Raw genomic sequence first — 12,279 nt, 5'->3', positions numbered from 1 at the left:
CCCCACCACGGCACACGCAGTTTCCTATATTACAGCACACACAACTCCCACCGCAGCATGCGCACCATGCTATACCACAATACATGCAGTTTCCACCTCGGCATGCACAAAACCCCATAGCGCAGTACGCCCAGCAACCCACATCGCCGTACCCACAAAGCCCTGCATTGCATTGCGCACCCCACCTGGCCACGCCTTTCGATTCCTCGACGCACTCTCCTACAAACACATTGTTACCGCCAGTATCAAATAAGGAGAACACAGCGCCCATGGCTTCATACGGAACGAACGACGCATCAGCGCAGACATCGCGAAAGAGGAAACTCGAGGAGGACAATCTCAGCGCATCCAAAACGCGAGCAAGACAACAATCCCCGCCAAGGAGCCTCGGACCGCAGCGTGTGATCCACAATCATTCCCAACCCCACAGCGCTTCGTGGACGGGAACCCAACACGACCCAGTCGAGACAACTTGTAGCCCAGAACAGCTACCAAGAGCAAGGTCATCGAAAATTCGCGATCGTCCGCCAACACCCCATGCGCGTGTAGTTCCTCGTACGCCTCCGTCCCCAGAGTCGCCTTTTCATCAGTTGTATACATCTAGATCCGGCTTTCCTTATATAACACCATCACCTTCAGAGCGCTCTCATGGATCTGCGCATTACAATACATCACCATCGGTACCACCGCAAAGTGAAAGGCAGTCGCAGCATGCAACGAACTCTTCTACATCGAAACCTCCGCGATCGATCCTTAAAACCTCAAATCTCCCACCCAACCCTATGCTGAACACTTCTGCGGCCCAATCCAAAATCGAATTGACCGAAGAACAAAAGGAGGTGGTGCAATCGATCGTGGATGGCCACAACGTGTTCTTCACTGGGTCTGCAGGTTGTGGAAAATCCACAATCCTCACGGCTTTCGTCTCATTACTTAGAGCACAGGGAAAGAAAGTACAGATTATTGCACCGACCAATATCGCTGCGTACAATGTCGGTGGCCAGACACTGCACACTTTTGCGGGATGGAAAGTCATCCCCCCCGACAAGAACAAGAAGGGACAGAAACAGGAGGGACCGAAACAGCACGCACAGACACTGGACGCTCTGAAAGCTGCTTCTCTCAGGAAGGAACAGTTTGAGAAATTCAATGAAGTTGACGTGCTTGTCATCGACGAAATAAGCATGGTCCCCAACCTTGATTTCGAGCGATTGAATGAGGTTATGAAGTACAGCAGATCTAGAAAACGTAATGGTGAACGACCGTTCGGTGGTGTTCAGGTCGTGGTTACCGGAGACGTGAGTCGCACCATGGAGACTTGTCATATCCACGCTGATCATTGTAGTTTTTTCAACTTGCCCCCGTCAACCCTTTCAGGCATTGTCTAGGATGTGGCGTTCCGCTTGAATCTAAGGACCAACATGATCCACTGGAACACAGACGTGTTTGCGTGACCAAGAAATGTCGCTACATCTCCTGGCGAATGGCAGAAATGTGGGCCTTTTGCAGTGAAGCATGGCAGGTGTGTTAAACATCCACTCTGTTCCCTACTGCTGTAAAGATACACTAACGCAAATAGGAATGCAACTTCAAACACATTAATCTTACCAAGATTCACAGGCAAAGCGACAAGAGATTTATCTCTATTCTACAAAGGATCCGCAGAGGTAATATTTTTCTCCACATCGAAATGCTGCTTTGACACTATAATCGTGACGAGGGGCAACAAACTAATGCGTATCAGATGGTCAAATCCTCGCGCCCCACGGACGGGTCCTCCTCAACCATCCAAATGAGGCAAAAAACGCCATTGAACTACACTCGAAACGTTACAAAGTGGAATATAGAAACAATCAAGCTATCGAGGCGATTAAAGGACGGCCAGAATTTCAATATAAATGCGTGGATCATTTTCAACAAAATGATCTTGGAGACGCGTCTTTGGCGGATTATAAAAAGGAAAGCAATGCGCGTCCTGGCTGTTTAAAACGTTTGGTATGATATTTCAGCTGCCTTTCGGGATATCACTAACGATTCCGACAGGAAGACTCCCGCTACGAGGCATGTGTGCGTATCAAAACAACTATGCGTGTGATGTTGGTGGCCAATATTGACCCCGCGAAGGGTCTGGTGAACGGTTGCCAAGGTACTGTCAAACTTTTTGAGCCATTCGACCGCAGGAAGCTGCCATGTAAAGACGGCCCTCTTGGTTCTTATATAGAGTCTCAGATCGAGCTCCACGCCGATAGGAATCCGTACAAACCATGGCCAACTGTCGAATTCGATAATGGCCAAGTGAGGACGATCTACCCAGACTGCGCTGTCACCGAGGTCACAAGCTATGGAGAGAATGGAAAAGACAAAATAACCAACCTGCTATCCAGGACGCAACTCCCACTCGTGGCGGGCTATGCCATCACAGTGCACAAGTCACAAGGCATGACGTTAGATCCTGTTACTGTTGATCTCTCGGAGGCCTTTGAGGCAAGCCAGATCTACGTTGCTCGTAAGTAATACTACATCTTTCGTTGCGGGACACGAGCTAATTCCCCGAATAGTTAGTAGAGCACGCTCGCTCAAGGGGCTCAAAGTTCTGGCTCTCCCGAAAAATACAACACTTCGTGCCGATCCAATAGTCAGGAGGTTCTTCGATACCTACCTTGACCCGACTTCGCCGCATTATGCAGGTCAAAGACCGCAAGCGTCACAGGCGGCGCCTCAGTCCTTGGAGATGGTCCAGTCTTCGCAGATGCCTTCGTCATCGTCATTGCCCCAATCTTCGCCAACGCCGCAAGCGCCACAAACCTCCGAGTCATCGACGTGGTTACAAGCACTACAGGCTTCTCTGGCATTGGAAACTCCTCCGTTATCGCAAACACCCCCGTCGTCGCAAGTGCCTCCTTCCTCTCAATTCTCGGACGCATCGCAGGAGTGGTTGTAATTCTCAGCAGCCCCGTCGCTGAGATTATAGGTTCCTCTGTTGCGTATCACTCACTTCTTTTCCTTTGTTGAGAACCGTCCGCCTTTTGCGCGTTTCCATTTATGGACATGGTAGCCTTTTGGCTGAGCCATCTAGGTGTCCGCATATACCCCATTTGTTGGTGATCGTTGGATACGACATTTGTACTTTAGATATGCATTTCTATTCTTCATCATGGTCATAACGACAGAAAGCATCATATATTCGTCTATACAAACTACATGCACGAAAGTGAAATGGGTATCAACTTTGGAAGGAAATGTCTCATAGCCATGACCAACCTCGCGCTCCAGGCTGCATTTTACTCCGTCTTGCGGATGAGACCTTCTCCAGGCTTCACGCGCTGAGCCCACTCAGTCCAACTGCCGTCGTATAACCGTCTCTGTTGTGTGGGGTAGCCAGCTTCCGACAGCGCAGCATCAATGATTGCTGCCGTAACACCAGTTCCACAGCTGTTTATGATTGGCTTGGACGGATCTACGCCTTTCGACTTGAAGATGGATTGGAGTTCGGAGGCAGGAAGGAGGGTCTTGTCGTTCGGGTCGAGGAGGTCTGTGATTGGGACGGACGTGGAGTAGGGAATGTGTCCAGATGAGAGTCCTGACAAGATCGATTAGCCAAATTGAAATGTGTCGCATGCGACAAAACATACCTTCTCTGGGCTCTGGGTCAACGCCCTTCCATCTTCCAAGACTACGTGCATCCAGTATCTGCACTTCGTCTGCGCCTTCCTTGCCCAATTCCTTCGCAATGTCCTTCACTTCTTCAAAAGCGACGACTCTCTCCTCTTCCAACTTTGGCACCGCATACTCCGTCGGCTCGACGTCCTTTGGCTCTCCACTCTCTGTTGCGAAACCCTCCTCAACCCACTTGCGGAAGTTGTTCAGCACATGCACCTTCGGATGACCAAAGACCTGCAACGTCCAGCCCACTCTCGGCGCAGAGAAGATGCCCAATTCCTTTGTATCGTAGACAACGACGCTATCTTCCCGCCTTATCCCGAGGTGTCTCATTGCGATTGCGAAATCTTCGGGAGTGGGCAACATGTGCGGGTACGGCGAATGGATGTCTTTGACGGCATCGAGGTCGAAGAAGCGTGCGCGGGGGATGCGCTGTGCAAGAAAGGTATCGTAGCCATTGCGACCGTCGTTGGGCAAGAACCAAGAAGCGCAAAGTGGGACAATGCGGGGTTCTGTAGAAAGTTTGCTGGCATTGTGCTTCAATGCCGAGTTGAGCTCAGATGGCGTGACGAGATAAGAGGAGAAAGCGGGTTGTGAAGACATTGTCCGTCTGCTGCCTACAGCGATGGGGAAGCGGATAGAGGGGGTAGAAGAGAGCGGACGTAAAGAGCATCGGAAGCGTGAGACGAACATGTTGAAATTTGATGACAGCTACCGTGAATTGAGAAGGTGTCTCTGGTCGGCGAGGAAGGGAAGAAGGAAACAAGATTTGTGGAGCTAGACGGCGAGGTGAGGCTTCCCTAATCTACAATCCTCGTGCAGCGTAGAGGGTCCGCATCGAGCTTCAGCGTTAGTGCGGGGAACTGCAACAAACCTGAAGAGGGTCTGATCTCCTTGCCCCCTGTATTGACTGATGACAGCAATCGGTGGCGTAGCCTCTATCAGACGGCCATGATAGATGCACATAGCACGGCGTGTCTGTATAACAGAAATTGCGTGATTGTGTGTCTGTGATGCGTGATAGTCGCTCTGCAGCGTGGAGCTCCAGCTTGAGCTCAGACCCCTGCGGAATTAACGCGCAATCGCCGCCCCTCACCGCCGTAAACTGCCGCCTCGGCATGTTTTGGTGCTGTTGATCTTGTTTTCCATCCAATCTACGCGCCAACCTCGAAATCTACCTTCCAAGCTACGAAAGACACGATGAAAGTGACTATACGCGAGTGGAACGCCGTCGCTGCCTGGCGCTGGGATATGCCGGACGACGATGTCTGCGGTATCTGTCGCAACCCTTACGACAGCACTTGCTCCAAGTGCAAGTTCCCTGGCGATGAGTGTCCGCTATGTATGTCTGACCATGACGATGCTGGGTATAGGCTAATGTGAGATAGTACTGGGAGAGTGCAATCACTCTTTTCATATGGTACGCCTCCATACCCATGAAGTCAACCTGGGCGATAAAGACTAACACGTCTCAGCACTGCATCTTCTCCTGGTTGAAGCAAGAGAGCTCTCTAGAGAAGTGTCCCATGTGCCGACAACGTATGTACGCAAGTGACCTACCAGATCTTCAGCTAACTTGTACATCCAGCTTTCAAGTCGAAGAGTCAAGACGCGCCGACAGCCACCGAAACCCCGGCACCGACCCAAGAACCCGATACAAGCCCGCTGTAGCTTTTGGATCACACGACCGATTACGGTAACTCGTTGAGAGGCTTGTCGTCACTTCGGTCTGCAGGCATATGATGGAAGCTGGGAAAGCGGCGCTTCAATACCTTGGTTTGCACACGGATGTTACTATCGGCGTTTGGATTTGGATGATACCCTAAGGACTGCATTACATACTTTAGCCTTTGAGCTAGGGGCCTTTCACCGCATTCCGTACCTGACTTGCTGCCTTGGGGTTGATGAGGTAGTGTGCATGGACCACGTCCCTTATCGATCATGCACCTTACTAGAGCTCCCGAACTCCGTTAACTCCAGTCTTCCATCAACTCCCACAACATGTCTAGCAACCCTAACACTATAGAGTACCGTTCAGATCGCCGCGCATCGATTTCCCCACGATCAAAGTCAATAGAGCGCGCCGAAGACCCTCCCGACGACGAGCTCCACGAGCAACAGCAGCCTGGCGATGCGCCAGAAGATGAGGATGAGGACGACATACCATACCCCGAGCCTAGTGACGAGCAACCGCTGCTACCACCGCCGAATTTCCGACCCTTCTTCACCCTGATCGAAGACACGACGTCGGGCGAGCACTACCACCCGTATACACACTATGTCTTTGCCGACGACGACCCGACCATCATAACTGCTGCATCGATGCGAGGCCTGGGGCTGGATGATACAAAGTACCTCCCGCATGATGCGCCGGGTGGAGGGGAGAGACGACGCAATCAAGGGAGCGAAGAAGGAGACGAGCAAGACTCACCAGTCGAGTCACCGCTGCCCCCGCCCATACCGGGTGTCAAGGAGCATTACCTCATAATCGATGTCGGCGCAGACGGGCGTACAGTCGTAGATGCGCAGTCGCTTTCGTCAGAGTGGCAAATCACCGATACGGACGTACGGATAGCTCCCTCGTTCGATGAGGACTCGCCGGATCAAGGATACATGCTGCGCATACAAGGCATCGACATACCGAGGAAGAGCAAGGGCAAAGGCAAGGGTGAAGTCGGGCAGGATAGGCTGACTGAGGCGAGAGAACAGCAAGGCGACATCTTCGACGCGTTGGATGGGCTAGTGCAAGATGTTGAAAGAGGACTGGAGACTGCTAGCAAGATCTCAGGTGCGAGGTTAAGAGAGGAAGACCAGGGCACCTTGACTGATGTTCGCGAGGGCGACGTAGAGAAGACGGTGGGTGATGAAGCATGATGCTGGTATGCTCTGCAGTTTCGCAAGTGGCTCCAGGTCACCTGGCACACTCCCCGTTCAGTGCGCATATGTATCGAGCACGCGCTTCTTTGCTACTTCCACTGTGTTGACTCAGAGACGGCTTATAGTTGGTGGCGTGCTTGGCTGCTCAGCTCGAACACCCATGCCGTAACATCTAACAGTCATACACGCCTCTGTAAAAGCCAGTCACTCATTTCAGGAGCGACATTCACATGCTGGCTTTGACTCCACGGCGCGATGCCGTCTTTCCTCACCTACTCTATACTTATACCCGTCGCAAAGCTGCGAGTCGCACAGCGCGTGTGCCTCTACCATTCGAGCATCATGTATTATCTCTGCTTCATACCACAAAGTAATAGACACAGGCTATCTACTTCAGCACGGTTCCTCTCACTTTGCTCACCGCTCTGTTGTTGCCGGTCGCTCCTTCCTCCCTCCTTCTCTCACTACAAGCGAGGCGGGACGGTATGGGCACGGGCACCCACTATATGATTCAAACCTCTCTGCGTCAAGCTTCCTCATCACTCCCTACCTCCACTTCCTATCATTTCCCTAGCTTTACAGTCAAGTATCAATCATGGCTATCTTACGCACCCTCCTCGTCGCTGCCTCAGTGCTCTGCCTCACCACAGGCTACGAGCTCAAGGCGGAATACAACGCGAGCAACTTCTTCGACGATGGCTCCTTCCGTTTTTACAACGGCTGGGACCAGTTCACCCAAGGCATGGCTCTCTACGTCTCCAAGGAAGAAGCAACTTCACTTGGACTTGCGCGCATCGACGACGGCAAGGTACATCTCGGAGTCGATACAACTCAAGTACTCCCTCCGCAAAAGCCCGGTGAAGGCTATGGCCGCAAGAGCGTCCGATTAGAAGGAGTGCAGACGTTCGACAACGGACTCTTCATTGCCGACTTTGAGCACCTGCCTAGTGGATGTGGCATGTGGCCTGCTTTGTGAGTCGTACTTGCAACCATTCCCTCACCTTCTCGGACTTCCGGGCCAGTACCGACTCCAGCATTCTCTTGTGCTCATCATCGTTTGTGCGGCGTATCAGACATGTACACCTGCTAACCATTTGCAGCTGGCTTCTCCACGACACAGGTCATCAAGAGGAGTGGTACTCCGAGTTCGACATCATCGAAGGCGTCTCTATGAACTCCCGGAACTCGCTCAGCCTTCATACCGGCCACACGCCATGCAAGATGCGAGACAATGGCGGATCGGGTGAGACGCGCCCAGACCTCGAATGCATGGAACATCGTGACTGCGGCGTCAATGGTCCTGAGGGCTCCTTCGGTCAAGCCTTCAACGATAACCGAGGTGGTATCTGGGCAGCACAAGTCGAAGACGATGGCATCAAGGCATGGTTCTTTCCTCGGGGTCACGAGCCATCGGGTTGGGATAGCGCCAATCCTGACCCCAACACATGGGGCACGCCTGTGATGAACTTCGTTGGGGATGGCTGCGATATTCGCAATACGTTCAAGAAGATGAAGATCGTAAGTAGACTCAATCTCGTGGATGTGAGTACCTACTAACATAGGACAGATCATCAACATTACCTTTTGCGGCTCCATGGCTGGAGGCAATGCATGGTCTGGCTACACACACTGCGCAGCGGAGACTCACGACGAATCTTGCGCTCACTTCGTTGCAACCAACCCCGACAAGTTCAACGAAGTGTACTATCTCATCAACTCGGTGAGAGTTTATCAGAACGATGCCGGTGCTGGCTACCAGGATAACAGCCTCTTACCTTCTCTGCCCCGAACGTCCATGACTTCATCCAAAGATGAGCGCCTCTCAGCGATGACTGCAGAGCAATCTCCCCTTCCAGCTGTCACGACTACCATCATCACCACTACGAAGATCATAACTTTGCCAGCGACGTTGACTCACGGATCTGGCTACGTCCCGTACAGTTCTTCGGTATCCGCCACAGCTCCAACAACTTTCGAGGTTCTCTACGGCGCAGCGCCCACGGTAGTTACCGTAACAACGGTCATTACGTCAACGAAGGTTATGACACTGCCTGCCACTTTAACTGGCGGTAATAACATGACTCCCTATGACCCTTCAGCATCCTCCACGACTCTCATCACCTTCCACAACAAACGTCTCTTGTTGACGGCTTCCGAGGCGGCTCCAGCATTGGAAGCATCATCGGCGACATCCACCAAGCCCGTGGGTACAAGGACTGGCGGCGATCACTACATTGGTTATGATCCGTCAGCGACGTCTACATCTACCAAGCCCGTGGGCACAACGACTGGCGGCAAATACTACAGCGGTTTTGATCCGTCAGCGACGTCTACATCTGCCAAGCCTACAGGTACAAGGATCGGAGGCATTACCAACTACACCACCGTACAGACTCCTCTGACGTCATCTACGAAGCCTATAGGCACAACGATGGATGGTGTTACTAACTACACCACCGTCACTGCTTCGGCTGTGGCTTGAGTTGTGTCCGCGAGCGCAAGCCGAGCGCGCGGCTGATCCCTTAGCTCGTTGGGTGAACAAGAGTGATTCGATCTCAACCATGCATATTTTGGCGTTATGGAAGAACATCTGAGGCGGGAGAGAATGTACGGATAGATGAGCAAAGGCGGGAGATCAGAGGTTCAGCGATTTCATTTCAAAATACAATGCCAGATAGGCGCGGATATATACGTGCAAATATATCATCTTTCCTCACCTCTTCTCTCGCGTCCCTCTCTACACCCCTCGCCCCATTGACATCGCCATCCTACCAAGGAATCACCTCCCCAAACCGATCCACCAATCTCCCACTCTCCCACCCTTCCTTATCCATCTTATCCAAAACCCTCATACAGTCCCTCACACTCTCCTGCACCGAAATCGCCCCTTCCTCCTTCCACTCCACTAACCCCGTTTCTACTCTTCCGGGATGCAGCATCAAAAATTGCACATCGGGTACGTCGATAGTAAGACTCTTCACCACCGCATTCAGCGCCGCTTTACTGGCTCGGTACGCGTAACCACCGCCCGCCGTGTTCGCCGATATGGAGCCCATCCGCGAGGATAAGATGACAACTTTAGGTTTCGATGCGGATTGATCAGCAGAGAGTTGGAGGTTCCGCAAGAAAGTTTTAACAATGTTAAGCGTGCCCCAAGTGTTGATCTCAAACGTCCGCATCATAGTTGCGTGATCCATGGCCTCCAGTGTCTCGGTCGCGGCGACATTTTTGTTGCCCTGTTTCTGCTGGGCGACGATTTTCGGAACGAGTCCTCTGATGCCGGCGCAGTGGATGATAAGGGATATCTCAGTGTTCAAGATGTTTGAAGCGAATTCTTTGAGTTCTTCAGTAGAGGTAATGTCGAGTCTGTGGAAGGAGATGGTGTTTTGTTGGTGGGCGGGGAGAGGGAATTCCTGGTTGTCAATGGCTATGATGATTGGCGGTGTTGGGAGGGAGGCATAGTACTGGACGAATGCGAAACCGAGACCGGAGGATGCGCCTGTTATTAGGATGGTTTCTGGCGGCATTTTGGGTTGTGGTGTTAGGGTTTATGGTGTTAGGGTTTGTGGTGTTAGGGTTTGTGGTGTTAGGGGTTGTGGTGTTAGGGGTTGTGGTGTTGGTGTGTTAAGAGGCTGAGGTAGGCAGGCGACTTTGGGAAGTTGTGTAGGTACACAGTCGATGTATTACAGATCACGACTCAAAGTGGCAATTTTGTTGAAAGGAAACTATACTACAACAGGTCCTGGCGTCGGAAGGAGTGGGGGTGAAGAGCCTCAGGGTCCTAGTCCATGCCGCCTAGGTTTGCCGATCTGAAGGTGACGATGGTTCCCCGCAGTCTACCCGTTGGCGGCAAACGGGTAACGACCCGCATTACGCATTTGGCTTTGAAGACGGATATAAAGGCTATCTGGATATGTTTTCGTGGTACAACGATCATCACAAGTTCGACTGCATTTGAAAGAAGGTGCCAAGTGGCCTTTTGCATGACGTAGCTCTTGCCGGCACGATGTTTTATCAACCTGGGAAAGAAGACCATGGGTTACCGTATGATCCATTCAAAGTATGCATATTTATGAGTCTTTCCGGATACATCCAAAAATCCCTAATTGTCAGCTAACATACACACACTAACGCCCAACATCCAGGCATGCGTCCTCCCCCGCCCCATAGGCTGGATATCCACCCTCTCCCCAACCGGCGCCGCAAATCTAGCTCCCTACTCGCAATTCAACAACCTCACCTTCGACCCGCCCTACGTCATGTTCAGCGCCAATCAAACACCATCCAATAGCCAGAAAGACACCGTCCGCAACGTCGAAGCTACGGGGAAGTTTGTCTGGAATCTAGCGACGTATGAACTGAGAGAAGAGGTGAATAGAAGTGCAGTGCAGGAAGAGTATGGTGTTGATGAGTTTGAGACGGCGGGGGTGGAGAAGGAAGATAGTAGGGTTAGTGGGGTTGTTGTTGTGAGTGGCGATGGGGAGGGGAAGGAAGGCAAAGAGGGCAGGAGGGAGATGATGATACCGATGGTGAAACGCAGTCCAGTAAAGTTCGAATGCGAGTACTACACCACACTACGCCTTCCTGGGAATCCGCCTATGGGCTCGGCGGATGTGGTGATTGGGAAGGTGGTTGGTGTGCATATCGATGAGCGCGTGTTGACAGACGGGAAGATTGATGTAAGGAAGACGGAGCCAATTGCTAGATGTGGGTATTATGAGTATGCGGTCGTGAGGGAGACGTTTGAGATGCGGATACCGGGGGAGGATAAGGCGATTTTGGCGGGGCTGGAGGGGAGTGCGAAGAAGAATGAGAGGTTAGATAGGGTTGGAGATGTGGATGGGGAAACAAAGTGATGAGATGTATTGTACATATGAGAGATATTGCAAGACTAAATTCCGCAACACCGAAAACTAGAAACCAAGACAAGCGGCATACCCAATGCAAACGAGGGCGGCCCCATGTGTCTGTTCTGACGCCATGCGCGTGGACATTTCCCGCAAGCTGACGACACGTGTAACGAGTCCCAGTGCTTAGTCGTGTTCTTGAGGAAAGCTATCGAGAAACTCCTTGACCTCCGGGTTTGGCCCGCCTAGGTCTTTTTTGGGAAGCGCCACGACATGCAGACCTTCGAGAGACCTCGCTCTGCTGACTGTGCGGACCGTTAGCCACAATTCGCAATTTGAATGATAAGTGAAAGGACTACGTACGGGCTACGTATACCATCTCTGTTTCCCAGGCCGTCCATAGATCAGCCTTGACATTGCTAAGTGTCATGCCCTGGTAAACTTGTCAGAATAGATGCCGATTCGGTCGAGCTGTCTTCTTACCTGTGCTTTATGGACGGTCATGGCGTAGCCAGCTCTCAAAGGTATCTGCGTCCTTGAGAGAAGGCTGTAGGGTGGGGGATGTCCATACTCAGATGCCATACAGTCCGCAAATATGGTCCTGGTTCGGCCGTTGTCGAATCTGACGATCGGCCAAGACTGGCGGCCGTTTTTCTGCGCGAATTCAAGTATTTGGTAGTGACAGTACTTCGCGTGGGGGCCGGAGAGTCCATTGTCCTTGTCGGGCAGTCTGGATTCATCGTAGGGTTCGAAATCAACTATCGTACCCTGTGATCCGTTGACAAGATCCTCTTCCGGGGCCAGGTTTTGCAGCAATAGAACACGCATGCCTTGTTTGAGCTGCACCTTGTGGTCGTAACGATGACTACCCTGTACATGTGTCAGTGACTACAGA

General features: G+C 51.9%; 6 protein-coding genes across 6 annotated transcripts; 4 read left to right on the top strand and 2 right to left on the bottom strand.

Moving 5' to 3' along the window:
* Positions 1-3,281: 3,281 nt before the first annotated feature.
* J4E88_002422 (uncharacterized protein) lies at positions 3,282-4,353 on the bottom strand (the record flags this gene model as incomplete). The annotated part of the gene is made up of 2 exons (XM_049396087.1): positions 3,282-3,580; positions 3,633-4,353. 2 exons carry the CDS (start codon positions 4,351-4,353, stop codon positions 3,282-3,284), a joined length of 1,020 nt encoding a protein of 339 aa, XP_049258491.1.
* A 507-nt stretch (positions 4,354-4,860) lies between these two features.
* Positions 4,861-5,331, top strand: J4E88_002421 (uncharacterized protein; the record flags this gene model as incomplete). Its single annotated transcript, XM_049396086.1, has 4 exons — positions 4,861-5,002; positions 5,049-5,080; positions 5,136-5,199; positions 5,249-5,331. 4 exons carry the CDS (start codon positions 4,861-4,863, stop codon positions 5,329-5,331), a joined length of 321 nt encoding a protein of 106 aa, XP_049258490.1.
* A 330-nt stretch (positions 5,332-5,661) lies between these two features.
* On the top strand, positions 5,662-6,534 carry J4E88_002420 (uncharacterized protein; the record flags this gene model as incomplete). Its single annotated transcript, XM_049396085.1, has 1 exon — positions 5,662-6,534. One exon carries the CDS (start codon positions 5,662-5,664, stop codon positions 6,532-6,534), a length of 873 nt encoding a protein of 290 aa, XP_049258489.1.
* A 598-nt stretch (positions 6,535-7,132) lies between these two features.
* J4E88_002419 (uncharacterized protein) lies at positions 7,133-9,019 on the top strand (the record flags this gene model as incomplete). Its single annotated transcript, XM_049396084.1, has 3 exons — positions 7,133-7,509; positions 7,638-8,055; positions 8,105-9,019. 3 exons carry the CDS (start codon positions 7,133-7,135, stop codon positions 9,017-9,019), a joined length of 1,710 nt encoding a protein of 569 aa, XP_049258488.1.
* Positions 9,020-9,305: 286 nt separating this feature from the next.
* Positions 9,306-10,064, bottom strand: J4E88_002418 (uncharacterized protein; the record flags this gene model as incomplete). Its single annotated transcript, XM_049396083.1, has 1 exon — positions 9,306-10,064. One exon carries the CDS (start codon positions 10,062-10,064, stop codon positions 9,306-9,308), a length of 759 nt encoding a protein of 252 aa, XP_049258487.1.
* Positions 10,065-10,796: 732 nt separating this feature from the next.
* On the top strand, positions 10,797-11,393 carry J4E88_002417 (uncharacterized protein; the record flags this gene model as incomplete). The annotated part of the gene is made up of 1 exon (XM_049396082.1): positions 10,797-11,393. The coding sequence occupies one exon, from the start codon at positions 10,797-10,799 to the stop codon at positions 11,391-11,393; it is 597 nt and encodes a 198-aa protein (XP_049258486.1).
* Positions 11,394-12,279: the final 886 nt, after the last annotated feature.

The sequence above is a fragment of the Alternaria novae-zelandiae genome (genome assembly GCF_023758075.1).
Source record: "Alternaria novae-zelandiae strain BMP 2774 chromosome Unknown scaffold_3, whole genome shotgun sequence".
NCBI lineage: Eukaryota > Fungi > Ascomycota > Dothideomycetes > Pleosporales > Pleosporaceae > Alternaria > Alternaria novae-zelandiae.
The sequence above is the reverse complement of the archived record's forward strand: the minus strand, read 5'-3'. Positions and strand labels throughout refer to the sequence as shown.